The 25,645-nt window shown below is 44.4% G+C and overlaps 3 protein-coding genes across 3 annotated transcripts; all 3 read left to right on the top strand.

Moving 5' to 3' along the window:
• Positions 1–1,451: 1,451 nt before the first annotated feature.
• Positions 1,452–7,247, top strand: LOC117839442 (mitochondrial import receptor subunit TOM40-1). Its single transcript, XM_034719777.2, has 11 exons — positions 1,452–1,800; positions 3,281–3,362; positions 3,435–3,534; positions 3,627–3,722; positions 3,819–3,869; positions 4,024–4,089; positions 4,777–4,878; positions 6,134–6,202; positions 6,280–6,363; positions 6,576–6,671; positions 6,798–7,247. The coding sequence occupies exons 1-11, from the start codon at positions 1,602–1,604 to the stop codon at positions 6,852–6,854; spliced, it is 1,002 nt and encodes a 333-aa protein (XP_034575668.1). The 5' UTR covers positions 1,452–1,601; the 3' UTR covers positions 6,855–7,247.
• A 149-nt stretch (positions 7,248–7,396) lies between these two features.
• Positions 7,397–9,800, top strand: LOC117839443 (non-specific lipid transfer protein GPI-anchored 2). The gene is made up of 2 exons (XM_034719778.2): positions 7,397–9,009; positions 9,527–9,800. Exons 1-2 carry the CDS (start codon positions 8,595–8,597, stop codon positions 9,667–9,669), a joined length of 558 nt encoding a protein of 185 aa, XP_034575669.1. The 5' UTR covers positions 7,397–8,594; the 3' UTR covers positions 9,670–9,800.
• Positions 9,801–11,334: 1,534 nt separating this feature from the next.
• LOC117839441 (uncharacterized) lies at positions 11,335–17,904 on the top strand. The gene is made up of 6 exons (XM_034719776.2): positions 11,335–11,869; positions 12,167–12,219; positions 14,892–14,929; positions 15,846–16,167; positions 16,339–16,649; positions 16,887–17,904. The coding sequence occupies exons 1-6, from the start codon at positions 11,536–11,538 to the stop codon at positions 17,572–17,574; spliced, it is 1,746 nt and encodes a 581-aa protein (XP_034575667.1). The 5' UTR covers positions 11,335–11,535; the 3' UTR covers positions 17,575–17,904.
• The last annotated feature ends 7,741 nt before the right edge of the window (positions 17,905–25,645 follow it).

The raw sequence follows: 25,645 nt of genomic DNA, 5'->3' as shown, positions 1-25,645 counted from the left end.
TATGGACATATTTGCATTTCGAAGATCTTTCAGCACGACCATTACCGGCCGTAAACAGGAATAGGTCCGTCGGTGACCTAATTTTCCGATTGGTGAACAATAATCTTGTAGCAATTGAGATGATATATTGTAAAAGAAATTGCTGATCAAAGTACACTTCTAAACATTTTTTCTTAAAAAATCGTAATACACACCTAAAAATGAATGGGTGTAGTATCGTCTTATTCCGATAAAAAATGGCATGTATCAAGCACAAATTTTAGGTGTTCAATCAAAGGGAACGCGAATCAGTTATCACGTTGTTTATCATCAACGCTTTCAACGACTGTACAGGTACAATTGATTCACCTGTAAGAGGAGTGTATACACGACCCCATAGTCATATCGTAGGTGTGTTTATCTGAGTTGCGTATGCATGTATAAATGAGTGCATTTGTTACACCACGTACCTACTAATTGATTCGTGCGTACTTCGTATCAACTGGATTTGACCACTTTACTGACGAGGAGTGCTTGCTTCCAAACTTCGCTACTTATACAATGTCCAATAACAGGCGAGCCGTATGGTAAATGAGTAGCCCCTGCGCACACAAGCTCTCATCAGTGAGTCATGAAAATAGTTATGGAAAGGTGGAAGACTAATACAAAGACAGGTGATGTCTTAGGTGCTCAAGCATCTGGCGATGCAAAATTCAACTTCAAACAATGTGTATGCAATAAGGACAAGAAAAGGGAAACGTAAGTGAACGGTAGCTACCTTTCTCTCCTTTTTATTTTTCAGCTCTTAGCAAACTTCTTCTCTTTTACTTCTAACCCAACCACGGGAGACTCCCCCATGCTTTCTTACAAGAAAGTGCCATGCTTTTAATCAGGACGGCACAGAAGTTTCAGCAACTTACGGAGTTCGACGCTCTAAGCAATTCACCACGAAAAGCTTTGCTTCTTTTTCTACTTCTGAGTGTGTGCATAGATTGTAGTTGTAGAAACAAAAATTTTACAGCATGGTAGATTGCATCTGAAATAAATTTTGCATTTGTAGTTATTTTATAGTTTTTGAGGTTTGGAAAAATTTACCTTTTGCATTTCTGACTTGGAATAAAGCTTCTCCAAAACAGCATAAGGGGCTAGTTTTGAGTGGTATTCAAAGTTAGAGGACAAAGTATTTCTAGTTTTGTAGTTGAGGGATGAAAATTAAATTATTGCAATAGCCAAGGGATGAAAAATAGACTAAATTGTGCGTACCTATGACTTTGTTGCTTCCAGACGTAGCTGGTTTTATGGTTTCATCCACAATGATCAAAATGGTTTTAAGGAAAATCCCCTGTCTTCAATTCCCACGCATATCTCATCTAGGTATTTCACTGTCCCACTGACGGTAGGCCCCACAAGCCCTGGAGAAATGAAACCCTCCCAAAACCCAAAAACGAGGGTAAGGCAGCGGGCAGCGGCCCAGCCGAGCAGATAGGAGAAGAAAAAGAAGCAGAGGGGTTTGGTGAAAAAGGCCCCGCCGCCTCCGCGTCGCGAGGTGGGAGACGACACGAGGCCAGAGCCGAGCGCCCCAAACCCAAACCCCAGAACCTCCGACCTAGGGTTCCGCCGCCATGGGATCCGCCGCCTCCGCTGCTGTGCCGCCGCCGCCTCCCCCAGCGCAGGCCCAGGCGGGCGCGCCGCCGTATGGGCCCGGGCTCGCCGGGATCCTCCCGCCGAAGCCGGATGGCGAGGAGAAGAAGGTGGAGAAGGTTGACTACCTCAACCTCCCCTGCCCGGTGCCCTTCGAGGAGATCCAGCGCGAGGCCCTCAGTTCGTCCCCTTACCCCTCCAGCTTTTTACCTCCTTAACAAGCTAGTGCGTGTGAAGTGCTGCTGCTGCGGCATTGGGTAATTGCTCGTTGGTATGCGCGTGCCATCGTTTTGTTGGCGGCCCGTGATAGAATTTGTTGCCCGGCTGCTATTGAATCGCTTGGCACGAACCGATTGCTAGGTTGCTGCAATATGTCTGCCGGCTTTGCTGTTGGATCTAAAATGCGTGGTGCTTCAGTGCTTTGTTGATTGCCATTGTTGTGCTGTGTGCGCCTTAAGAATCGTGTGGTGCTTCAGTGCTTTGTTTATTGGAATTTTTTTTGCACATTGTTGATGTGTGTGGCTTGAAAACCGTGTCGTGCTTCAGTACTTCGCAGTGGCAGTGCATTAGCTGCTGCTGTAGACTGTGTGTTCTGCTCCAAGGTATTAAGTTGAAAAGCTTATGTTGTATGCTGCTTAGACACTGTGGGAGTTGGTGGCTCATTCCACGAACTCCACTATACAATTCATCAAACAGTTCTATCTTGTTACAAAGTTGCAGCTATCCACAGACACCATACCTCACCCTTAATAAAAGCTCATGCAAGGATTAACCTATATTTTTTAATATTACGCTGAGCTTTGCCTGTTAGTCCATATGATTTTTATTGACTTGTTCCAGTTTCCCATCTTACCTGTCGAGTTTGTGATGCAAAGCCCTAAAAATTTTAAGACAAAACTTGATAGTCGATATGGCCTTCTGGTATACTGACTAAGACAAAAGTATGCTGGTAAGTAGCTGGGCATAGGTAGCACAATTTAGGTGAAGCACGATCTATTTTTTTTGGCAGTTCCCAGACTGCTTTATTGTTTAGTTCTTGCAATAGGTTTTGCACATATCTTTAGCATCTAAGATCTCTTTGCACTTCTTAGATTCAGATGTGGGAGGCAACTTGTTATGGCTGAAGTAGCATGCATTCCTGTGGTCCTACTCCTACTACCTTATATATTTGACATTACGTCTCAGTTTACTTTGATAGCTGATGAGTATAGCTACAAATACAGTTCAATCCTGCAATCCCCCATTTTGTTATTCATAGCCTCAACAAAATCTTAATAAATTATTTTTTCTTAAATATTTTTGTCAAGTTCAACTTTTAATGTAGTCTTCATGAATGTATTAGAAAGCGATAACCTGCAAGCTAAATATTATGGATGAGTGGAACGATTGAACGTATTTGATATTTCAAGAATAGAATATCATTAAATTTACACATGCTCATTATATCTGTTGTCCACTCGTCAAGCTAACCGTTTAGTTAGCTTGGTTAACCGTAGGATCCATGCTCTGTATAGTTCGTATAATTTTATTGTTTGATCAAGTAGGAAACCTGTAATGTTAGTCCAATTGATTGTTTTGTTTTGTTGGTGCATACACACTGCTGCATAAATTTTTCTGTAGTATTTCTTTCGTGAGCTCTGCTGAAGTGCTCATTTTGCAGTGTCTTTGAAGCCTGAACTCTTCGAAGGATTGAGGTTTGACTTTACAAAAGGGTTGAATCAAAAGTTTTCTCTTAGCCACAGGTGAGGTTATCACATAAATTTTGGCAAATGTCTTATTTTATTTTTGTCCAGTTATTCTAACAGCTTCCACAGTGTTTTAATGGGCTCCATAGAAGTTCCAGCCCAGTCAACTGAAACTATTAAAGTTCCAACTGCACATTATGAGTTTGGTGCCAATTTTTTAGATCCAAAGGTTTGTTCCATGGCATTCAATATTATTGTGGCACCTGTCATGTTGATGTATTTCTTAACTCATTTTGCTATTGTGTATGAAACTATCTGTAGTTAATGCTCATTGGGAGGGTGATGACTGATGGAAGGCTTAATGCTCGTGTGAAATGTGATTTAACAGAAAATCTTACACTGAAAGTAAATGCACAGGTAGATGGATCAAAGAGTTTAGGTTCACTGGTTAATCCTTTCTGTTGTTGATGATTTGTTTCCCCTTATTTTTACTGATGGTTACTCTATTCCCAGCTTACCCAAGAGGCGCATTACTCCCAAGGGATGTTTAACTTTGACTACAAGGTTAGTATCCCTGACAATGCTTCTTCAGTCAGTTCCACTTGCCCAAACATTTATGATCAATTGCTTTATTAGTGTGTGTATTGGTAAGCAATTATTTTGTTTCTAGTTTATCATACATGTAGTCCTTGTATCAACTCTTCACTTATCTGTATAGGGAAGTGACTATCGAGCACAATTCCAAATTGGAAACAATGCATTCTATGGTGCAAATTATATTCAGGTAAAGACTTTTACAATGCAGTTTGCTTTTAAGTTTTGATTCCCATCATAGTGTTATTGGCGTTGATAAAAAAGAAAAAAAGTCTTTGGTTGTTTGACTGCCACACAAATTCACTGGCCTTGATTTATCTCCTTTATTCATCTTCGTGCTTATCTGTTTGAGTCTTACATACTAGTATTTTTTTTCCTTCAGCATTTACTATTTGATTGCTTAGTACTCATAATGTCATCCATTGATTATCTTACATTCTTATTATCCTCATAATGTGGATGCTAAGAATCAATTCAGTCTGCACTGTGGGTATTTGAACCTTGCGTTTTCAAAACTTGAAAACAAACGTTATTTTCTTACAGGGTGTGTAAAATTGAGTTGCTAGTTCAATGCCAAATTCGAGGTAACTTGGGCACAGTAAAATTTGTGTATTTGGCTATTTGCGACTGAAATTAGGTTATGGTACTACAGTTCAAGTTTTCAACACTATCAAAGTTGTGGGTGGCATGTTGATTTTGTACTTTGCTAAGTGTCAATTGTGGATTGGATAACTCTTTATATGCCAGATTCCTCTGTATTGAAATTTTAAGAATGTTGTGCATTTTCTCTACTTTAAATTAGCTAGACTTGTTATGGCTATCAACATCGATTGATCATTTCTGAGCTTTTTCTGACAATGGAACCTTAACTTTTCAGAGTGTTACTCCGAACCTGTCGATGGGAACTGAAATGTTCTGGCTTGGTCACCAAAGGAAGTCTGGAATTGGTTTTGCCTCTCGCTATAATACGGATAAAATGGTAAGGAGCTTGGAGCAATCATTTATATTTTGCTTGTTCATTTTGCAACAAGGGATGAACTGGTTATTGACTTAGTATGTTCTAATTGACTTAAGCTTTAATCACATAGTTTCATTTACCCTATGTTCGTGTTTGATCAGTGTCTACTTTCTTTATGCTGTCTGTATTTCAAAAGTTTGTGAGATCTTTGAGGCTTTATTTACAAACAACTAGAAGCCTTTTCTCGAAGTTACATGTTTTATACAAAAATCACTTGTCCATTGTTATTATGTTGCTGAACACAAGAACAATGACATAATTATTGGTTCCTTTTAGTTTCAACATTGCTATTGGTGTCATTTCTGGAGACACTCTGTTCAAGACCTACCTGAAATTTGTGTAACAAATAACTATGATCATTGATGGATCCGATGTCTAGGAATTCCCTTCCCCAGACCCCACCTTGTGTGGGAACTTTCAGCACAGGGTACACCCTTTTTATTGATGGATCCGATGGTTTGTCCGAAGGAGTTACAAACATGGACTAGGTTCATGTCAGATGTTGAGCTTATGTCGTAGCATTGTAGGCCTAGTGACGTATGAGCTGTCTTAACGCTATCTTTTGAAGATTTTGTTGGAGCTCGCCAATAGACTCAATATTATTGATTTATTGGAATCACTTTGGGGGAAAATCACATAGTTACATTTAAATTCAATCAAATTCTTAAAGACGAATAACTAAAAGAAGATTCTGTTCTCAAACAGTATTGATTGGCTAGCCAAGGTCTATTCCTTGGCATACACTAGGTTGTACGTTCAAACCCCTGTACTTGCATTTCATGTTGGCTAGTGCAGACAGCGGGCCCACGTCAGTTAATGTTTTTGAGAACAAAATAAAGGATGGGGCACACTGCGCCTGCGGCAGAACTCAGTTTTCTACCTAAATTTAAATGCATCCAAAAAAATTTGGCCTGTTTAAGAATTGGTGATAATCGCTGATACACTAGCAATACATTTAACCCTGAGTATGAGTAGGTTGTCCAGTTGCCCACCTTTCCTCAATAGCTTAGCTTTTTGTGAACTGGTTGGAAAGTGAAACTCAACATTGTCAGGGATCTAATATAAGAACACCATTTTGTCATTGCTTAGCTCATTAAGCTTTACCTAAGTGGCTTAAAGCCTTAGAGCTCACACTTGTGTTGCACATAGGGACCTGAGTTGCTTTTAAGAATGTAACATAATCACAGTAATCACTGTTTTATCTTAAACATTTCAGGTGGGTACTCTACAAGTCGCAAGCACCGGAATAGTTGCCTTAAGTTATGTCCAGAAAGTTTCTGAGAAGGTTGGGACATCCACCATGACAACAGAATGCTTTCATGTGCTGTGTTGACTTGATTCTAAGTTTACACTTATTTGCAGGTTTCCCTCGCATCTGACTTCATGTATAACCACATGTCAAAAGACGTAACTACCAGCTTTGGTTATGATTACTTGCTTAGGCAGGTCAGTGTTTAAAACCTCTTACATTCCATGCCAGATAACATTGCATTAGCTATTGAGTTCCTCCAAGTAGTGTATGTCTTCATCAGTTTGTTTCTATAAATGAATATGCATGAACTGTATGAATTCACAAGGATGTCATACACGATTGTTGTATTCCTCTATTTTTCCTTAGTTCCTTTCTCATAATTTTTTGGAAATAAATTCTGTTGCAGTGCCGTCTAAGAGGCAAAATCGACTCAAATGGTGTTGTTGCTGCATACTTGGAGGAGAGATTGAACATGGGTGTCAACTTCCTTCTTTCTGCTGAGGTAAGAACGACATAATGACTCACAATCACTTCCTGCAGATATGTTTTCTTGCACTTGTGGAATCAACAAGAAATAAATGTCAAGGTTTAGTGGAATATTTATCAACATTACAATGTTGTGGTGCAGATTGACCATTGTAAGAAGAATTACAAGTTTGGTTTTGGAATGACCGTAGGAGAGTAATTATGCTAAAAACAATGGCTGTGGGTGCACCTGAGATGCTTACACAGCTGGCTTTGCATTGGATGTTACGACACTTCAGGCCTCAATTTTGAGTGAGCAGGTTCTTGCCCTTGTGCCTTGGGGAAAATACGAGTAATCACTTGCTACTTTACAGAGTTTCTCTTTCTGTGTATTGGTGGTTCGGAATTTTTAGCTGCTTGATAACGTGAGCATGGGTGCCGTGATTCTTTGTTCATCTTGATGGAACTAGTTGAACGGTGTTCAAATAATGTTTGTATCGGTTGAGTGATAAGTCACCACCAGCCCTCCATGCTAGGCATGTCCTGTACCATCATCTTACGGTTCTGCCATACCAGTATCTTGCACGAGCCACTGGAGATTTTACGGTTCAAAGCTTCTGACCATTTGCCATATTTTAAGTCCTCGCGCTTCTGTTCAGCCATGCTAAGTCAGAGCAATTAGTATAGCATGTTATTATTATCGTGCTAATGGCGTTATGATTTGTTTTCATTCATTCGGTGCTACAGAGGCTCAGAGCTTTTTGTCGAGTTGCTGTGGCTCTAAGATAATGTAGTCGTATAAATTACCCCTCTTGCTTATCGGCTGGAACGATACATTTTGCTCCTGATATGGTTAGTTTGACCGGTGGGAGGATATCTAACCTTTGCTTTAGCTTTGGTCCGGTAGTTTGGTGGATGCATTTTATTTCTATCATCTTCGCATTTATATGATTGAACCACTTTTTAATCCCATAGCTTTTATTTACTCTGCTAAATATATGATATTTATGAACCGATTAGCCTGTACTTAACATCATATATTAAAAAAAAGAGTGCATGATTGAGCCATGCAACCTCTGCTGCCAACCAAGAAAACAGGAGTACTTAGGTTTCACTAAAAAAATCTAACTAATCAAGCTAAACTCAGTTCACGAGATGCCGGGCGCTTTGGTTGTAGCTTTGTGAAACTATAATGTTTGTGGTTATGCGTGCTACTGTGTGTTTTGTGAAGCTACTCATCTTAGATATCCGATCGTTTCAATCAATCACAGTTACTTGAGTTATATATCACATACTGAATTTGTATAGAACAAAAGAACTCTAGGACAAAATCAACTTTGGAACGTACAATGGAACAATAGTAGTAAGATTTAATAATCAAGTATCCGTCCAAATGGCTATAATTGCATGGCAGCGAAGAAACAGCGTGGCCTACTATTCGGTGTATCGCCGATTAGGACTGTAACTTGTTTCAATCAGAATGCCATTTTCTTGTTACGTGCTAATCGCAAATTAGTTAGCTGGAAGCCTGGACTATCGCCTTCGCACCAGCCAGCACCACATCTTTGCCCGATGCTTTTGTATGTTCCCCACGAATTGAATTCTTGATTGCTCCATTAACTTTGCTAATTTCGATCTGCACTCGTCTTCAATTACTATCGTACGGTTTCATGTCGTATTACCCCAGCCGTTGGCCGTTAGGCAAGAACGCAATGGCCCCTCCAGGCTCCAGCCGTTACACCCCAGCAGCTAGCGTTGCCCACAAGGCCACAAGCTACCACTACTTAACCTCACATCCCCGTCACTCGCTCGGTCTACGCGCACGAACACAGGCGCACAAACGGACACACAGGCGCACGCTGAGCAGTGAGCTCCCCCATCCCCGCATGTCAAACAGAGCACCCTCCGGACACCAGGAATCCCAGGAACCAGCGGCAGCGACGGCGACGCCACGGCCGCGATGATGATGCCACACGCGGCGTTCGTGCTCCTGGCCCTCCTCGCGGCTGCACTGGCGCCGGGCGCGCGGGCGCAGATATCCGCCGCGCCCCTGGGCGCCCCCGCGCCGGCGTCGCTTGACTGCGCGGGCGCGCTGCGGAGCCTGGCGCCGTGCCTGACGTACGTGGAGCGCCGCAGCGCGCTGACGCGGCCCGACAAGGGCTGCTGCGGCGCGCTCGCGGCCGTCGTGGGCGGCGACGGCGCTGCCTGCCTGTGCGGGTTCCTCGCGGGCTACGGCGGCGTCCGCGTGGACCCCGTGCGCGCGCTGGCGCTGCCCACCATCTGCCGCGTCGACGCGCCGCCGCCGAGGCTCTGCGCCGCGCTCGGGATGCCCGTCGCCGAGCCGCCGGGCGGGGCCGCGGCGCCGATGGAGTCAGGTGCGTCCGGCTTTGCTCTGGCTAGCCTGTCCCCCCCGCGTGCGGTAGACGCAACGACCCTTTTCTCGATGCGCTTGCGTTCTGCTGCAATGTGGCTATCCTGGTGGGACTTGGCAACCAACCGATCACTGAACAACTCTAAAAGCGATTGTACTTAGGAAATCATCATGTCAACCCGCTGTGATTTTTTTTAAGTTCGCCTAGATTCTGTCTCGGGTCCTGAAAACAAATGTGTCTTGCAAATTTCACTTGCTAGATCATCATCCGTCTGTACAAAGTCCAGAATTCAGAGCTTAGCATGATACCACTCCACCGAGTATTAGCGTGTGAATTGTACAGGGTGTAGCATTGTGAGCTAATTAAATACGCGTTGCAATTGTAGTAGTATGCATTGTAAAATCTTGGAATACACGTTCCAGTAGTTAAAACGGCGAACAAATAAAATCTGCTTGTTTTGATCAACCCGCCCGGGTCCTGACAAAAGTGTCGGCACTGACAAACTCTCCTGGCACGGCAGGGTCCGACGTGCCGACGACCACTCCGGCGGCGGCGGCGGCCGCGAACGGAGGCCTTTGGACGCAACGACGACTGTTCCTGGTGGTTCCCCCACACTTGTGTCTCGTCATCCTCTCCACGCTGCTGCTGCTTCTCCAGCCGTAACTCCTGCCAGTGCAGGCCGTACGCATACACCGCTCGCGGCGCATTTGTACAGGTGTATAAATGTACACACGCGTTTCGTTTTGGCCACCGATCGAATCAATTCGGCGTGCCCCGTCCGTCCATTCAACGCCCGCATCGCATTCGCATCGCTGTGAAGACGCCTTTCGCCGGCACAGTGCGCCCAGCCCCCAGGGCAGGCAACACATCGATCCCATCAGCCAGGGCGCGATGGACGGCCACGTCCCGTCCGACCCGCAGGCCGCCGCCGCCGCCTGGCGTGCCGGGACGCGTGAAATCGTTGAAAGGCGGCGCCGGCGGTCTCGTCTCCACGACGCGTGAGCCGGAACCCGGAGGCGCCCACCGCGGTCGCACGGGCTGCGCGTGAGCCTTGGCCCTTTTGGTGGCGGGGTCACAGCGTCACACACACGCGACTGGATAGTTGCTGTTACACAAGCAGTCAAGCACACTATCGCATCGTGTTGACGTGTTGTGCCATGCCAAACTGCCAATGGCCAGAGAGCGAGCGAGCGATGTGGCATGTGCGCCGGGTACGGCATACGGGGCTGCTCTGCTGGTACCGTCGTGTGACCTGGCTGCCTTGGCCGTGGCTCTCCCCGGCCGGCCGGTGGGGCTCGCCGGCGGGTGGGTTATCGTTGTCGAGGTTGGGGCTAATGAGCTGGCTAAATTCGTCGTTCTGCTCCAGTTGATTGATTACCATGTTTGTTTGTTCTGGGAGAAGAAAATTAAAGCAGGCCGTCCGTCGGACCGTTTGGCTGCATGGGCCCAGAGCCCAAGAGCACAAGGCACGAGTGGGCCTGAGATGGGGAAATGAGGGCCTGAAATGATGATGAAGGCCCGTCATTCTACGTTCTATGCTTCCTCATGTGCAATCGGGGAAGTCTGGCTTTCCATTTTGCACCACGGTGAGCGAAATTACTTCACACCCTAGAACTTCTCTCGAAGCCTCTCGATCCAGCTACAGCTGAGAGAGGGGAAAAAGTTGGTGCGGTCGCCGCCGGCGGAGACCGCGGTCTCTTCCGCCTCCGATGGCCTGGGGGTCGTCGGGAGGTGGCGGAGACCGTTGGGCTCTTGCTGGCTGGTATACCTTGATCAACCTCCAAGTCACGTGAGGAGTCCCATCCGTCCGTGTCACGTGATTTTCAACCTAAGAACTTGATCAGCCCCTTACGGAAGCTCACGTCTCAAAACATCTTCGAAGAAAAGCTGGCCATACAGATCCAGCTCGAGTTTCCCAACCGGAGGAAATGGGATATACTAAAGGTGGGTCGAGATCAGAAATCAGTATGCCTTGCTCGAAATGGACCCACATCATCCGATTTTCTCTTACGAGATTGGCGTGTCTGAATTATTATTTATTTTGATTTTTCTACGTACATAATTTTATATACACTTTACGTATATATTTATATCTAGATATATAACATATGATGTATGTAAAAAAATTAAAACGAATAGTAATTTGGAATCGAGGAAGCACAAGAAACCAGGGCCCTAATAGGATATCCGCTTCTCAGTCCCTGACAAATCTTCTGATGAGAAGATGATTAGCTCGTGCTCCATGCTTACGTTGACGTAATCCATGGCCAGCACCGAAAATTGCTGTGTTTGCCCACGAGGGTGAAGGAAAGTTTATCGCCCATCTTGCGGCGCGTCTTATCCCCGCCACGGTCCTCCTGCGCCCCACACACTCATCGTCCTCCCTCGTTTCCACCGCTCCCATCTTGCTCCGGGAGCCAAAAACCTGTCGCCTCCTCGCCTCCTTCCGTTTCCCTCCGCCCCGGCCGCGCGCAATCCACGCGGGCTCTCGGCTCGCCGTAGGGATCCCTCTACTCCGCCACTCGTCCGATGGCGCCGCAGCTGCAGGGCGGCTACTGGATCTTCTCCGGGCCACGGCTCCAGCAGATGCCCCCGTGGCCGCGCTCCACCGATTCATCGCGGCCGCGGCTCCTGCGCCTCGTCCCTACGCGACGCCCCTGCAACGGCGCGGTCCGAGTGGTCGCGGACGCGGGCCCGGCGCTGGCGCTGGCGCTGGACGGCGGCGCGGATGCGGTGGGGATCGAGCTCCTGACGGAGGAGCAGCAGGAGGACGTGGACGAGAGGGAGAGGCTCAGGCGGATGCGAATATCACAGGCGAACAAGGGTAACACGCCGTGGAACAAGGGAAGGAAGCACAGCCCAGGTATACTTGTACAGTAGTATCTAGTTTTCCTGTGCTTAAGTTGTTTCGAAAATGTTGTCTGAATATCGTTGCAACCATGTGTTACTAACATGTCTCTCAACGGGTATAATGGATGGATTTTCCAAGGTGTCTTAGGTTAGCTGGAAGAAATGCAGTGTAAATTCATAACTGAGGCCGTAGTACATTGGATTAGAGTAGGAGCCAAATAAAATAAAATACAGAGGCTGCTAAGTTAAGTAATGGCTTATTACACTTCGTGAAAAGGTTGTGCCTTATTTAATTGAATTCCATGTGCAGAGACGCTGCAGCGGATTCGGGAGAGAACCAGGATTGCGATGCAGGACCCCAAGGTGAAGTCATGTAAGAATTATTGTTATTATGCATGTGGTCTGCTGTACTTACTATTTTGTCATGCTGATTACTTATTGTTAGCTGTGCATTTGAGCTCACTGATTCATAACCTTAAGGTTATAAATAAACAATCAAACAAATTTACCCTCCTTAATAGGTTCTATGAAGCCTGCCAATCCTCTTATTAGCAAATGATGTCTCTACCTGACACTGTATGTTGTCAGCCTGGGCCTTGTAACTGTGCTAGGTGGGTGACTGATTAAGATCGAACCTTTCAAAAATTAAAGAGTAATGTTTACATGCACATAGGATTAAGATTAACATATGTTTGATTTTGTGTTCAACAAACATTAAACTTTTTGAGTGGTAGGAGGTGGCATATGGTGGCCAAGCTGTGGTTCTGATTCAGGTTTGGCTTGGTGACATCCCAACAATGGTGGTTGTTTCAGTGACCTGATGGTGAAATTTACGGGGCCATGTCATTTGACAATATAGTGGGTGAAGTAAATGGGAGCCTAGAATCGCAATGCATCATGTCTAGTCTGAAAGGAATCCATGCTCGTATAGACTAAGAGGGGGAGGGGGCGAATTAGGCAACTTAAGAACCTTATCCTATGGCTTCCACTATTTTGCACAAAACATAAGCTAGATCATGTTCTTCTAGTGTTTGCACCCAAACCTAAGAGTTTTGCAACCTAGAGCCAACCCTAGCAAATACTACTCAAGTTGCAAGTATGAAATGTGGAAACATAAAGGAGTGGGTTAGAGAATATGTGAACTCAGCACGATGATTTATGCCGTGGTATTGGTGGGCAAATGCCACCCCTAGTCCATGTTGGAGCTTCACCAAGCATATGCTCCCGGACACCAAGGTGAGGTCCCCGGGTCAAGGTCTTTGGTGGCTTTTGGATATGTCCTTGATGTGTCTTGATACCCAATGGACTCCTACACACTCCAACAACTCCAAATGTTGAGTAGGCGCGGGGGGGGGGGGGGGGGGGGGGAACAACTAATGGAGCCTTTGCTCCAACGACTAGTAAAATCCAATAGCCACCGAATGATCCAATGGTTACATTAGGGTGGCATCAGATCATCTGGTGCTCCTTTTTTCACCAAGTAGCCATTCGACCCCCTCCCGTAAATTACTTCCACGCTTTATGCTTTGCTGCGTTGGATCGTCCGGTGCTTAAGAGATTTCTTCAAATCATCTTGAACCGTCTGTGCACGTTTATCCGGTGTAAACTATGATCCTCAGTGATCAGCTGTTAAGCTAATGATCCTCAGTGATCTGGTATAATAGACTTTGCTTATGATCTTTTCCCTTAAGATAAGTGAACTTTTATTTTCATTTCAGTGATCAGCTGTTAAGCTGAATTTGTTGTAAGAACTTGGCTGTGTGTGGTCGCAGAGGCCGGAGACAATTCCATTTTCTAAAGAAAAAATTATGATCCTCACATTTTTATACTGTCAGGACCTCCGTTTCCTCTTCTTTTCTTCTCTTCAAACGCTGCTCAATCCCATTCATCCGACGCTCACAAAACAGGCCCCGTTGGATCTTCCAGTGCTTGAACTTCTTCTGCAGTGGCACTGTTCCTTTATTTGACACTTCCTCCAATGGTTATCGGATGTTCGGGTGCACTAGGGTTTCCATGCTTTGTACCAATTCATCCGATGCAAAGCCCTGATGCCCTAGCAGATATTCCTGTGATGTACATTTTCTTGAGTTGAATACCGCCATTTGGATGCCATGACTTGGATTCCATAGAATAATTCAAGTCCTTTTTACCATGGCTCCATCACATGATTTGGATCTTGCTATGATTTGTATTCCATCTTTGGGACCTAAAAGTGCCTACAAAGCACGTGATTGACAAACCATTAGTTCCAATGACCGTGTTGTTACTGAATCACCAAAATCACAATTAATGGCCTAATGGGGGCATGTTTCTTACATAGTCCATTAGGGCCCATGCGATGAATATCCCTATGCCTGGTGCTCTGTTCATGCATACTGTTAACGTAAATAGCACCCCGTGTTACTGCTAATGCTGGTCCCATGATCAGATTGAGGTGTCTGTCATCTATTCCCTTATTCTAGGGATAGGTTTCTTAAAGGTCAAGTCATCCCATCTATATAAAGATGAGTTTGTATATGTCTCCTTTTGCAAATTTGGTACATTCATATAACTGTATAAATGAATATGTATCTCTATAAATTGTTATTTTGTACCAGTCTACAGTGCATTCTTCCTAACTATGGTGCATTTTTGTTTTGAATTTATTTTAGTAAAGTACTTGTATTTATTTCCATGTTGACTCCGAAACGTCAATTTTAACTTGTGTGACTTTTTTATGCCATTAACTGTTAGGACCTCTTTAACTAGGATGGTCTTTTTCTTTCTACACAGAGCTAGCACAAATTAACTGGCATGCTTTTTACAAATAACATATGGCGCTCTTCATAGAAAAATCCACAAACCAAAGAATTGACCTGTTTCCTCATCATTTTTTAATTGTTCGTCTTATTTGCAGAGTTAATTTGTAAAGTTGTCCAGATATTTAGTGTTTGAATTCTGCAAGAAGATATAATTGCATATCATTTCTCTAGTTTAATTTTTTTTTGGGTAACATGAGTGATTACATCCATGGATTTGTTAACCATATTCTGCAGGTTAAGAAAAAGCTGATGAATCTGGGACATGCACAGAGGTACTTCGCAATTTACTAATCTGTTTATTTAGTATAAAATGAAATGAATGCACTACTGTCTGTGTTTAATCTCAAAATTATGAGGTATCACTTTTTTCCTAATAAGAACCTCTTGGCCTAATCTAATATGGTCTTTAGTTTACTAAGTGTTTGAATTCCATATGAATCTTGGGAACATTTCAACTATGTTGTTCCTTTCATGGGAAGTTAGGAAAAGTACAAATATGGCAATGCTAGGGTGAACAATTAGTCATGTGATCGAAATGGTTACATTCTCACCAGTTCTATATTTCTCAAGAAATTTGTTTTTTCATTTGAGGAGTAGGTGAGCTAGAATTCAATGATCAATACATGATTTTCAAGCTAAACTGTCCTCATTTTCTGTCTCCAGTTTGACTTTTGATTACACTGCTCTGCAATTTAACTTTGTTCAACATCAGTTCAGTTGTAGATGAGTTAAATTCTATTGGCAATTACCAACTTATGTGCATGGTCCCTTTTTTCCCCTCAAACACGCAGGAGAACTGTGTATTTTTATATTAAAGAGAGAAGATAGAAAGAAACCTGGTCCCTTACAAGCGATCACTCTAGCTCACCTAGGAGAATAGCGAGATTGCAGAGCAAGCAAAGAAAATAATCACCTAAATAAAAAAAGAAACAACCCAACCTAGGCCAATTAAGTTAGCCCAACACTACGACCACGCCCTAACCCCTGAAGCTTCATAGCCCCAGCCAGTTCCCAGAGCCCCAACTCCTTATTAAAGAAGAGTGCATGATCTCTTAAGTCATGCAATGTTAGAGCTTTACAATTGTAATAAAATGTTCTAAAACTTGTTTGACCATTTTTCTAAAACTTGTTCTCATCAAACGTACTGGTGGGTGCATCCCTAGTTATTGGTGCTTGTACTTGATACAGTGAGGAGACACGAGTAAAGATATCAGCGGGAGTGAGGCGAGGTTGGAGTTTGCGTCTACAGAGATTAATGGTGCAGGATGGCTGCTTTGTGGAGTGGAGGGACATGGTAGCTGATGCGGCTAGAAAGGGCTTTGCTGGTGGAGTTGGCCTCCAATGGAATTCATATAAAATCATCACTGAGCAAATGCGGCAAGAGTGGTTGGAGAATCACCAGAAAAGGAGATCAATGCCGAGGCCAAGAGGAGGTAACAGACGAGCACCAAAAACTCCTGAGCAGAGGAGAAAAATTGCAGAAGCCATTGCTGCAAAGTGGTTGGATCAAGTAAGAGCCCTAAAATGCATTTTCATATATTTCCTTTAAAAATGATTTTGATGCCATATGGACCTCTTTATTTCTCATTCCACATGCATCAGCAATAGAAGTTTGATGACTATTTTCATTGGCATGAACATTTGAGATATCGCTTAACTTTTGAGTGCTCTCTCCCTCTAGGAATATCGTGAACGTGTTTGTAGTGGAATTGCTAGCTACCATGGATCATCTACTGGCACTAAAACACCAAGAAAACCAAGACCTGCTGAAGAACCAGGTGTAAAGAGAGAGACTACAAAAAAGAAATATTTGCAAGCCAGAGCTGTAATCTTAGAGGATTCTCTCGGAAAAGGGGCAACTGTTAAGAGAAAGAAAAGTGCAACTCCCTACAAAGATCCGATGGCAGGTGAAAAATTGGAGATGTTATCAAAGATTCGAGCTCAAAGGGCAGCACTGGAAATAGAAAAGAAAGAAGCTATTAAAAGGGCCAGGTATGCCTCTTTATTTCAAAATGGAAATGCGAGACGTGCTCTTATTAGTTTTGGTAGCAAAAAAGAGCTTGTAGCTTTAATTCATCGTTACGCGCCTGTACATGTTCCTTTAGTTGTTCTTGAAAACCTACTGAGTGCTGCTTCGTGGGAAATATTACAATATGCCATTTCATTCTTGTCTGTTTCATTTTCTCTGTTTCCTGAAAAATAACTGCTGCATAAATTCTTTACTGCAAGGTCACTGATTGCAGAAGCAGAAAAGGCTGCTGATGCTCTGGAAACTGCTGCAGCGATGAGCCCTTTTGCTCAAGCATCACTTATAGAAGCTAGAAAGCTTGTTACAGAGGCAAGAGTATCACTTGAATGTGTTGATCTTGAAGGGCCTCCAGAAAATGCTTCTGATGATACGTCAGAGGACTCAGCTTTATTGGACTACGACCACAGACTGGAGACACAGAATGAAAGCAATGTGTTGGAGCAAGAGAATAAACCTGTAAATGGGATAAAATTTCCGCCAACCAATGTTAATGGCATCGGTTTCCATTTCGATGAATCTGCATTCACCGGAATAAAACAACTTTATCAAAGGATAGAGAATTCCATGGAAAGAGCTTTTCTTCTTCCTTCAGCTTCATCAAAGATTAAAGGTGTGAATGGAGATTTTGGAATAATAGATTTTCAAGTTAGGCAATCAATGGTCAATGATATGGCAAATCATGATTGCATTGCAGCTGAATCAACAGATCATCCAGGGACACTGGGAGAAGATGCTCCCAGGTCTGCAGAAAATGCCGAAACAAGAGAAGATTGTCCTCCGGGGACACTGGAAGAAGACACACCTTCATCTGAGGAAAAGTATAAGATGAGATGGGTACGTGGAAGGCTGGTTAAAGTAGAAAATGAATATGAGGATCCTGAAATCTAGTCGTACTTGGCAAATCCGGCTATGATACCACTGCTAGGCAATTGAGTTTGCTCGCTTCCATATTTTGCATGCCATTCATATGCTCAATTTGGTATTTACAATCTGCCTGCTCGAAGGAACCAAAGTGTAAACCTACTGGCGTGGACAGGACGGGAGTGGTCTTGAGGCACTTATTGGTTTGCGTATATGCAAGAGCGAGCGTTTCCCGTTCTCTTCTGAGGTGACATTTGTAATTAGTAGTTGGTAGCTAGATCTTTTCTTACCATATGTTGTACTCCATTCGTTCCAACTTACTGATTACTTTAGCTGTGCTAAGTCAAACTTCTTTAATTTTGACTACCTTTATTCAAAAATATATTTTCAAAAAGATCTGCAGTAGTGCCTATTTTGTTTGATACGTTGCTTACATGATGGGCTTCATGAAGTATCATTTAATTTCTTTGAGTTACAAAAGATGTAATTCGGTTTGGTTTCCAGAGTTTAAACTTTTAGACTTGGCATGGGCGGTTTGCCCTCCATGGACCGCATCCTTTCATCCCGGCTATTTGGGGTACTGGTCTCATGTGTTATGTTATTGCACTATATAATCCTTTTCATGTTTTATCTGAACCAGCTTTCATTAGTGCTTGGACCTCCCATAGCCATTTTTCTGGTTTATTGGCGGAGATAAAGCTAAATGGTTTATGTTAGATTAAATTAATTTAAAGGTAGGTAATATTTGTTTGGTGGTTTCATTATTCCCCATCAGCCATCAAATAGCATTCAGATTCAGAGTTGCTCTTGTCCTCGATTTACTGCATGTTCCGTGATAGTTGTTTCACCTGAGTAATGAAATGCACTAGCTCAGAGCAGTGAAGTTCTCCTTTTTGCGTGTACAACGCTGTTTGATTAATATCCGTGATTGCATTATAGGTTTTGCAACCTTAAGATTCCTTTGCCGATTTGATTGCCTTCAACTTTCGGAAGAAAGAAATGAATTGCAAATCGAGTTTTATTTCCAATACATGTCTTTCCTTGTAGTGGGTGAAACTATGCCTCAATGTCGTGACATTTATAACTTTGTGAAATTCTGGTATAGTGGATATTAATTCTCAGGGAAGTACATGTGGTGATGTGGACGCGGAATGTGATCGTTGACTACCCCTGATGCTCACAACGTACTAGAAATTCCATATTGTGGATCTGTATACTATTAAAGCATTCTTAGATCAAACCTCATGGACGTTGAGTCTCTTGTTCTATCATTCAATTGATCAAAACCTCATGGACGCTGAATGGCAATCACTTTTACGCTGTCCATTGTTCAATCATTCCTCCGGGGATTTATATCATAATTCTTAGTTTAGATTGCTACTTGGTGACAAACCCCAAGATTGTCTAGGAATGCACTCTTTAAATTGGTACGCAGACCTAACCATTTATAACCCATGGAAATTCTAATCCTTTACATAATAATGTATGCAGAATCAGTCAGTCCGTCATCTGCAGTTTACAGCCATTTCCAGTGTACTAATAGTATAATTTTGACATCTTGACACTTGGTATGTCCATTGCAGGACTATCCTACATGGTGTAGACAAGTTCATTAGAAAGGTCAAGATGATGCATGGAAGCTACAAAGATGCTGTCTCGTCAGCCTTGAGGAACCTAGGCTTGAAGAACGCATACACTACACGAAGTCTACATCGTGTTAAAATTTATCTAGAATGTTTTTCAGGAATACTCCCTCCGCCCTAAAATACTATTCATTTTGACTATGTATTTAGAAAAATTAAAATAAATTGTAATTTAGGATGGAGGGAATATAACTTGTTGTGTGAGTTATCAGGTGCCACAACGGAATCAGTTCGTAGAATTGTACTACCGTGCTTGCATCTATGGGCCTGTTCGCTTCAGCTTATAAGCCGGCTGAAAAGCTGAAACGGCTGATTTGTTGTGAGAGGAAAATACTGTTTAGTGGCTGATAAGCCAGCTGAATAAGCTGAAGCGAACAGGCCGTATAACTTGCCCAGTTTCGTGTGAAAATCCTGCCGCGGGGCTACAAGCTAGCTTGAGTACTCGCAGATTTTCACCGTGGACCAGGCCAGTTGGCGCTGCGGTCGAGACAGCCACACATGGCTCTCTCCAGGGAGCACGATGAGCACGTGCCGGAGCGCACCCTTCCCCGTACCTGCTCTAGGGCCCGGATCGGTGTCCGTAATTCCACGTCGCGGTCGTGCCGGACAGGTTGGCACTTGGCACGGCCCACGGGTACTCCATTTCACGAGCCCAGATGGAGGACGCTCATTCGCTACGATCTGCAAGTGCACATGGTAACATCTAACAAACAGACCTTAGGGCAGCCACGATGGTCCCTTTTATCTGTGGAAGCGTGATTCCCTAAAAACTGATTGATATTACTTGTGTGAATAATTCTCAGTCAGAAGACGCCATTTCTTCAGGTTCTACATTGCTCCCGAGTTGCACTGTTGCAGCGCAGATGTACAAACCATTTTTCTTAGGAGTGTAGTACAGCAAATGATGCTTTTTCTCGGAGTAACAAATACAGTACAGAGTGTCATTTCTTTGTCCCTCTTTTCTTTTCTTTTAAAAAAAAGATCTTGCAATCGCGCATTGTCGCATGCGTGCATGAACCGACCAAAACTGCCACTCACAAACAAGCTCCATCGATCGAGCCATCAGCCAATCAGCAAAGACGCACGGCGGGGGACACGGGATCTCCACTAGATCACCCGCAACACCCCCACAAACCGAAGGCTCATCCGAGCACCGAACGTAGACGAGCCACGGAACACGATTCAGACAGCAAACCGGAATCCCCATGCGCGAGGGCCGAGTTCTACAAATTTTAAACCGCTGAGATCCCCCCTCTGGGAGTCCACGCTACGGAACGGGCCTCCGATGCAGCGGCTGCCCGATCCGCGGGGAGCAGCGCGGATGCCAACGCCAATCGGGCAATTGGCCATCCATTGGCAACCGCCGGCCGGCGCGGCTTCACCTTGCCGCTCCGTGCAGCGTGCGACCGCCCTGGCAGTTGTTCAGAGAACCTGCACACTTGGCCTGCTCCGTTCCCTTTGGGCAGGATCGCGGCAAGCGGCATGTGAATTTTTATCTAGGAGCAGTGGATAGCAATCCAAGGGAGTTCCCTTGGGGGCTTGGGGCGATGCGCCGAGGAAGAAGATTCCCCCTGATTACCGGGAGAGAGGAAGCAACACTCATCTTCAAGCTGGCAGGCAAGCAGAGGCAGCCTTCTTGTAAACCAAGGGATATTGGTCCGCGAGTAAATGGGCGATGGCCTTTCAGGAACCCCAATGGTTCACCTCGGCAAAATCTTCCGTTGTTGTTTGCGAAAAGGGCAAGGTGATCCTTTAGGTGGATCAAGAAGCTACACAAGAGCCCAAGGCATGGCGCAAACACGGTTATGCCCTTACTTGTCTCGCTCCCTTAGCTTGTTGGCATGAGGACCAGGCTAAAAAGGATTGGAGACGGAACGCCTCAATTTGAAATAGATTATTTAACAAATAACTTGAAATGGGTTGGAACAGAACTTATAGGAGCACAAGTAGACTTGAAAATAATAATGGTACCATGTCCCAATCATCACTGTCCTTAGTCAATACTGCCCAGCTAGCAAAGTTTCTAGTTGACTTCCTATGTGTGTCCTTTTTTGTTTAACCAATCAAGTCTAGAAGATGAGGAAACACGTGTTTACAACTATAACATTCATAATATGAGAGGAAACAACAAGCTAGATCTATAGAGTAGGGAAAAGAAGAACGCCTAGGTTCACCTTTATTTGTTTATAGGATAATCTCGTTGCAGTGTTCCACCATCACTTTATACTACTCCCTCCATTCTAAATTGCATGTTGTTTTTGGTATTTCTAGGCCTATATATTTATTATGTCTAGATACATTGCAAAAGCTATGAATTTAGAAATGCCAAAACGATCTACAATTTGTGGGATGGAGGGAGTATTCAACATACATATTGTGTTACAATATTCTTTGGATGCTTGTAGTTTATAATCATGCGTATCATTACACGTGCTTTAATATTCTAAAAAAGAATGATACGTGCTTTAGCATGAAGTCGTGAAAACCCAACCAGGGAGAGGATTATGCTCTACCTAGGGCCTTGTTTAGTTACCAAAGTTTGGAGGTGCCAAATTACTGTTACAGCACTGTAGCATACTGTAGCGTTTCGTTTGTATTTGTGAATTATTGTCCAAACATTGACTAATTAGGTTCAAAAGATTCGTCTCGCAAAGTACAACAAAATTGTGCAATTAGTTTTTAATTTCGTCTACATTTAGTACTCTATGCATGTACCGCAAGTTTGATGTGATGGGGAATCTTCTTTTTGCATAGTGCCAAAGTTGGGAGTTGGGATGAACTAAACAAGGGCCTTGGTGTGTTCACTTCTTAGGTGGTCTAGGAAATCAGAATGGCGTCCGTACAAACATCTGCCCATAAAGAATCATTATCGATGAAGTGAAAGGAACAAGGAGCATATGAGATTCATTCAAGTAACAAACTACTGAAAGAAATATTCACACGTAGTAGCAACATAAATAGTGTACTAGTCATCAGTAATATCATTTTTTATCCTGGTAATATCGATTCAATTACACTACAACTCAGATAGACATTAATTTTTCAAAAAAAAATTCTCTATTTTCCTCTCTGTGAACACGTCCCTTTGAGAATTAACGTCTCCAGTTAGCAATAGTGAACGTTCTTACTAGATGATCTACGCCGTTGGGGCCTAGATTTTGAGAGATTTGGCTTTAAAAAGGCTACTAGTCTACTACGTTGCGCTAAGTGGTTTAGTGCCTCTGTCCGATCCCACAGTGGTGAATAATGGAGGCGCCGCCTCACTGGCAAGCATTAGCCGTTTGATCTTTGCGTCGAACGGTTCAGAGCCTCAAACCGGACCAACGACCACTCTCTGACAACGATTTTGTTTCGCTGCTTAGAGAAAAGCAAAAGAAAAGAAAATGCCACGTTATTCTAGTTGTGGGAAAATGGAAAGTGACGCGAGATGAACTATGCTCCTGCCGACACCAACCAAAAATTTCCAGAGCTCGGCATCGCGGAGCAGTGGAAAAGGGCCACCAGAGACGACGGCCGGGGGAAAGCGCCGAGGCTGCTGGTCCACCACCCCGCGAGTGCGTGGGCGTGGGGCTGCGGCCGCGCGGCGTGTCCGATCCTTCCGGCACCAAACCAAGGAAATGGGTGGATTTCAAGCTCAAGTTATCGGCGTGTGCTTAACACTCAACTGTTTCACCACGGCGGTTAAATCAGTTGTTACATTGGTGAGACCACAAGTCCCATAGCGTTGGCCAAGAACTCGTCCACTTTGTGGACCATGACCATGAATTGACAGGGATCTATTTCGCACGTGACGGTAGTGGTGGTGAAACTGTGACAGCGACTGAAAGGTGGTAGTAAACTCTAGGACTCTAGTAGGCTGTCTTACCTCGCTGGTACACTTTTTCACGAACCACCGGGCCAATGCAAACCGTGCCTTGTGCCGTTGTGCGCCTGGCATCATCTCATCTGTTGGCGCTGCTTGAGATTTGACAAATGCCTCCTGTCGCGATCACCTGATAAAACTATTGTCCCTTCACATGCGAGAGATGGAGTATCTCGCAAAAAGTTAAGCTGTGACCTCACAGTCTCAGGACCCTGGAGAAACGTCGAGAACTTTTGCCGAACCCGGGTACATCATCCCAAAAAGAATTTTAGTTCAAACCAATAGCATCCCATAAAACTCTAGAGCATCCCACAAATTTTGCTGTCGCGGTAACACCGTTGCTTTCTACGGAGTAGTAGCAAATTGTTCGGGGTTCATCGATCCTAGAAAAGCTTCTGCCTGAAACTGAAGCAAGCGATTGGAGACCACACTGCTATCGCGCTATCCCCTTGCTGTACCCACTTGTTTACTAGCTCGCTGCATATAGGCAGACAAAGACGAGTGAGTTGGACTCAAACGATCAAATTGGCGAGGAGACTTTACCTAACTGACGGGGCAAGAGAGCCCAGCAGCTTAGATTTGCAGCCACTACTTTGGGTCAGGTGGCACCGTCAGTCGGGGACCGAGGGAAGCTGTAGATTTCGGAGCACGCATGAGATTATGAGACAGAACATGGATGCAACTGAGTAGCAGGGCCACATGCTCTGGATGCAGTGCAGTTTCGTGCTACCTTTGGTTGAAAGAGGAGAGCTGCAGATAATTCGTCCATGCTCAAGATTAAAAAGAAAGGAGGTTAGCAATCAAGTGCATTTATCTCATCGACTGAGATCTTTGGAAAACCAGGAATATCTGTGCCTACCCACTTATGGTAGCACCTAGTAGTTAGCTTAGATATTGAGTATTTATGTACTATAAGAGTCTTTAAGTCTGAGCATAGAGCATGGGTTCACTGAACAGTTGTTATCCACAATCTAGGTTGATGTGTTCAGCAATCAGCTATGGTGGTGCTCTTGTCTTTGACCATTCAAGTGGACTCTCTCAGCCGGCAGATTTTTCTAGGATATCCATCCTCATCCGGCAGCAGAACCTGCATAGCTCCACGGCGTAGGTCTTCCCGTAGGCTGGTGCATAACTTCGGATGATGATTTCTGATGTCTTTTTCTGCCCTAGCGAACTCGCCTCCATGGAGCTTCGGTGTCTACCAGCAGTACAGCACCAGGTTGCCGGCGCCCCAGACATTCATGGCTACAGCCAAAGAGATAAGGCAGTGGCAGAGGGAGGTGGTGGCATAGATCGGCGGGGCGCAGAGACGTGTGCTCCTCCGAGCCCATCCGGCCATCCGGGTCCACGGCCGCGGCGTCCAACTCCGTAGCACGGTAGCATCATGACACTATTAGGGCAGGCCACTGCCAAAACCGGGTTGACTGCAGTTGTTTCTGCTTCCAGAAATTGCTATTTTTTCAGTAGCCCTTTTTTTCTCCCCAGGAGCTTCTCATCTTCGCACGTACGAGTACGGAGTACCACCAGTGTGGTTTGACCCCAAAAAGAAAATTGTAGCATAATCATGCTGCTGATGAACAGCACGCAGTTCAGGGTCAAACAGTCATCAGAATCATATCTCCTGCCCTCCCGCTGATATCTCTCAGAAAAATAGCTTCACCAGTGAGGCATCGACGCATCACGCACGGGTCTGCTTCAGCTCATTACATTAAGCTAAGCAAGGACGCTAATAATGCCGCGGAATTGTTTGTTACTTCCTCCGTTCCCTCCGTTCTAAATTATAAATCATTTCAACTTTTTTAAAAATTAAATTATTTTTTATTAAAATTATAGAGATGGTAAAAGGATTTATGGCACCCAATAGATATACGATGAAAATATATTTAATAAAAAAATTAATGGTATTTATTTGGTGTCATGAACATTTATATTTTATTGTATAAATTTGGTCAAAGATGTTTTGATGTTTTGATTCTCAATAGAGTTGGAATGAATATAAAACCGATGAAGTATAAGCCGAGATGGCGCTCTCGCTGGCTAGCTAGCCGCACGTCTTCGGGAGGGTTCCTGTCGGTGTCTCGCCGTAGCAGTTGACCCTCTCATTTCTTCGCATCTGCCTGTCCTGGGTAGCTAACTAGTGATGGTGTACTCCCCTACTGCTGCTGCCGTTCGTCGTTGACGAGGCAAATGTTTTATCCCCAAATGTCAACCCGTTTATTTTAGTGCTAGTACTTCGTAACACCTCAGCCGTACAGTGCCACAAAGTCTCGAGGAGAAACTTCTTTTTCTCTTGAAGGAATCTAAGAAAAACATTTCCAGCAAGGCCCAGCGCCCAGAACAGAAGGCGAACAACTTGAGTTCACTGTCACTGCCAATCTGCCATTCGCATCATATCCTTTCGTTCCTGCGACGGAATTTAACCGTTCCTAGTACTGCTGGTACCGCAGCTTTTTACCACACCAACGCGAGCGGCGGTGGGCAGGCTGCTGGGACCGGCTGCGACGACCGGGACAGCCACACATGTGGCCAGCGGCAGGGGAGCACGATGAGCACGTGCGCGGCGGCCGGATGCACCGGGCGGAGTGGACCGCAC

The sequence above is a fragment of the Setaria viridis genome, chromosome 9, assembly GCF_005286985.2.
Source record: "Setaria viridis chromosome 9, Setaria_viridis_v4.0, whole genome shotgun sequence".
NCBI classification, from domain to species: Eukaryota; Viridiplantae; Streptophyta; class Magnoliopsida; order Poales; family Poaceae; genus Setaria; species Setaria viridis.
Note: the sequence above shows the minus strand (reverse complement) of the source record. Positions and strands in the feature narration are given on the sequence as shown.

Excerpts from the sequence above, each read along its gene's own strand:
- LOC117839443 (XM_034719778.2), top strand. The coding sequence starts at position 8,595 with ATGATGATGCCACACGCGGCGTTCGTGCTCCTGGCCCTCCTCGCGGCT. Across the intron at positions 9,010-9,526 it reads CGCGGCGCCGATGGAGTCAG|GGTCCGACGTGCCGACGACC; the intron begins GTGCGTCCGGCT and ends CTGGCACGGCAG.
- LOC117839441 (XM_034719776.2), top strand. The coding sequence starts at position 11,536 with ATGGCGCCGCAGCTGCAGGGCGGCTACTGGATCTTCTCCGGGCCACGG. Across the intron at positions 16,168-16,338 it reads CTGCAAAGTGGTTGGATCAA|GAATATCGTGAACGTGTTTG; the intron begins GTAAGAGCCCTA and ends CTCTCCCTCTAG. Across the intron at positions 16,650-16,886 it reads GAAGCTATTAAAAGGGCCAG|GTCACTGATTGCAGAAGCAG; the intron begins GTATGCCTCTTT and ends CTTTACTGCAAG.
- LOC117839442 (XM_034719777.2), top strand. The coding sequence starts at position 1,602 with ATGGGATCCGCCGCCTCCGCTGCTGTGCCGCCGCCGCCTCCCCCAGCG. Across the intron at positions 3,535-3,626 it reads CCAATTTTTTAGATCCAAAG|TTAATGCTCATTGGGAGGGT; the intron begins GTTTGTTCCATG and ends AACTATCTGTAG. Across the intron at positions 3,723-3,818 it reads CACTGAAAGTAAATGCACAG|CTTACCCAAGAGGCGCATTA; the intron begins GTAGATGGATCA and ends CTCTATTCCCAG.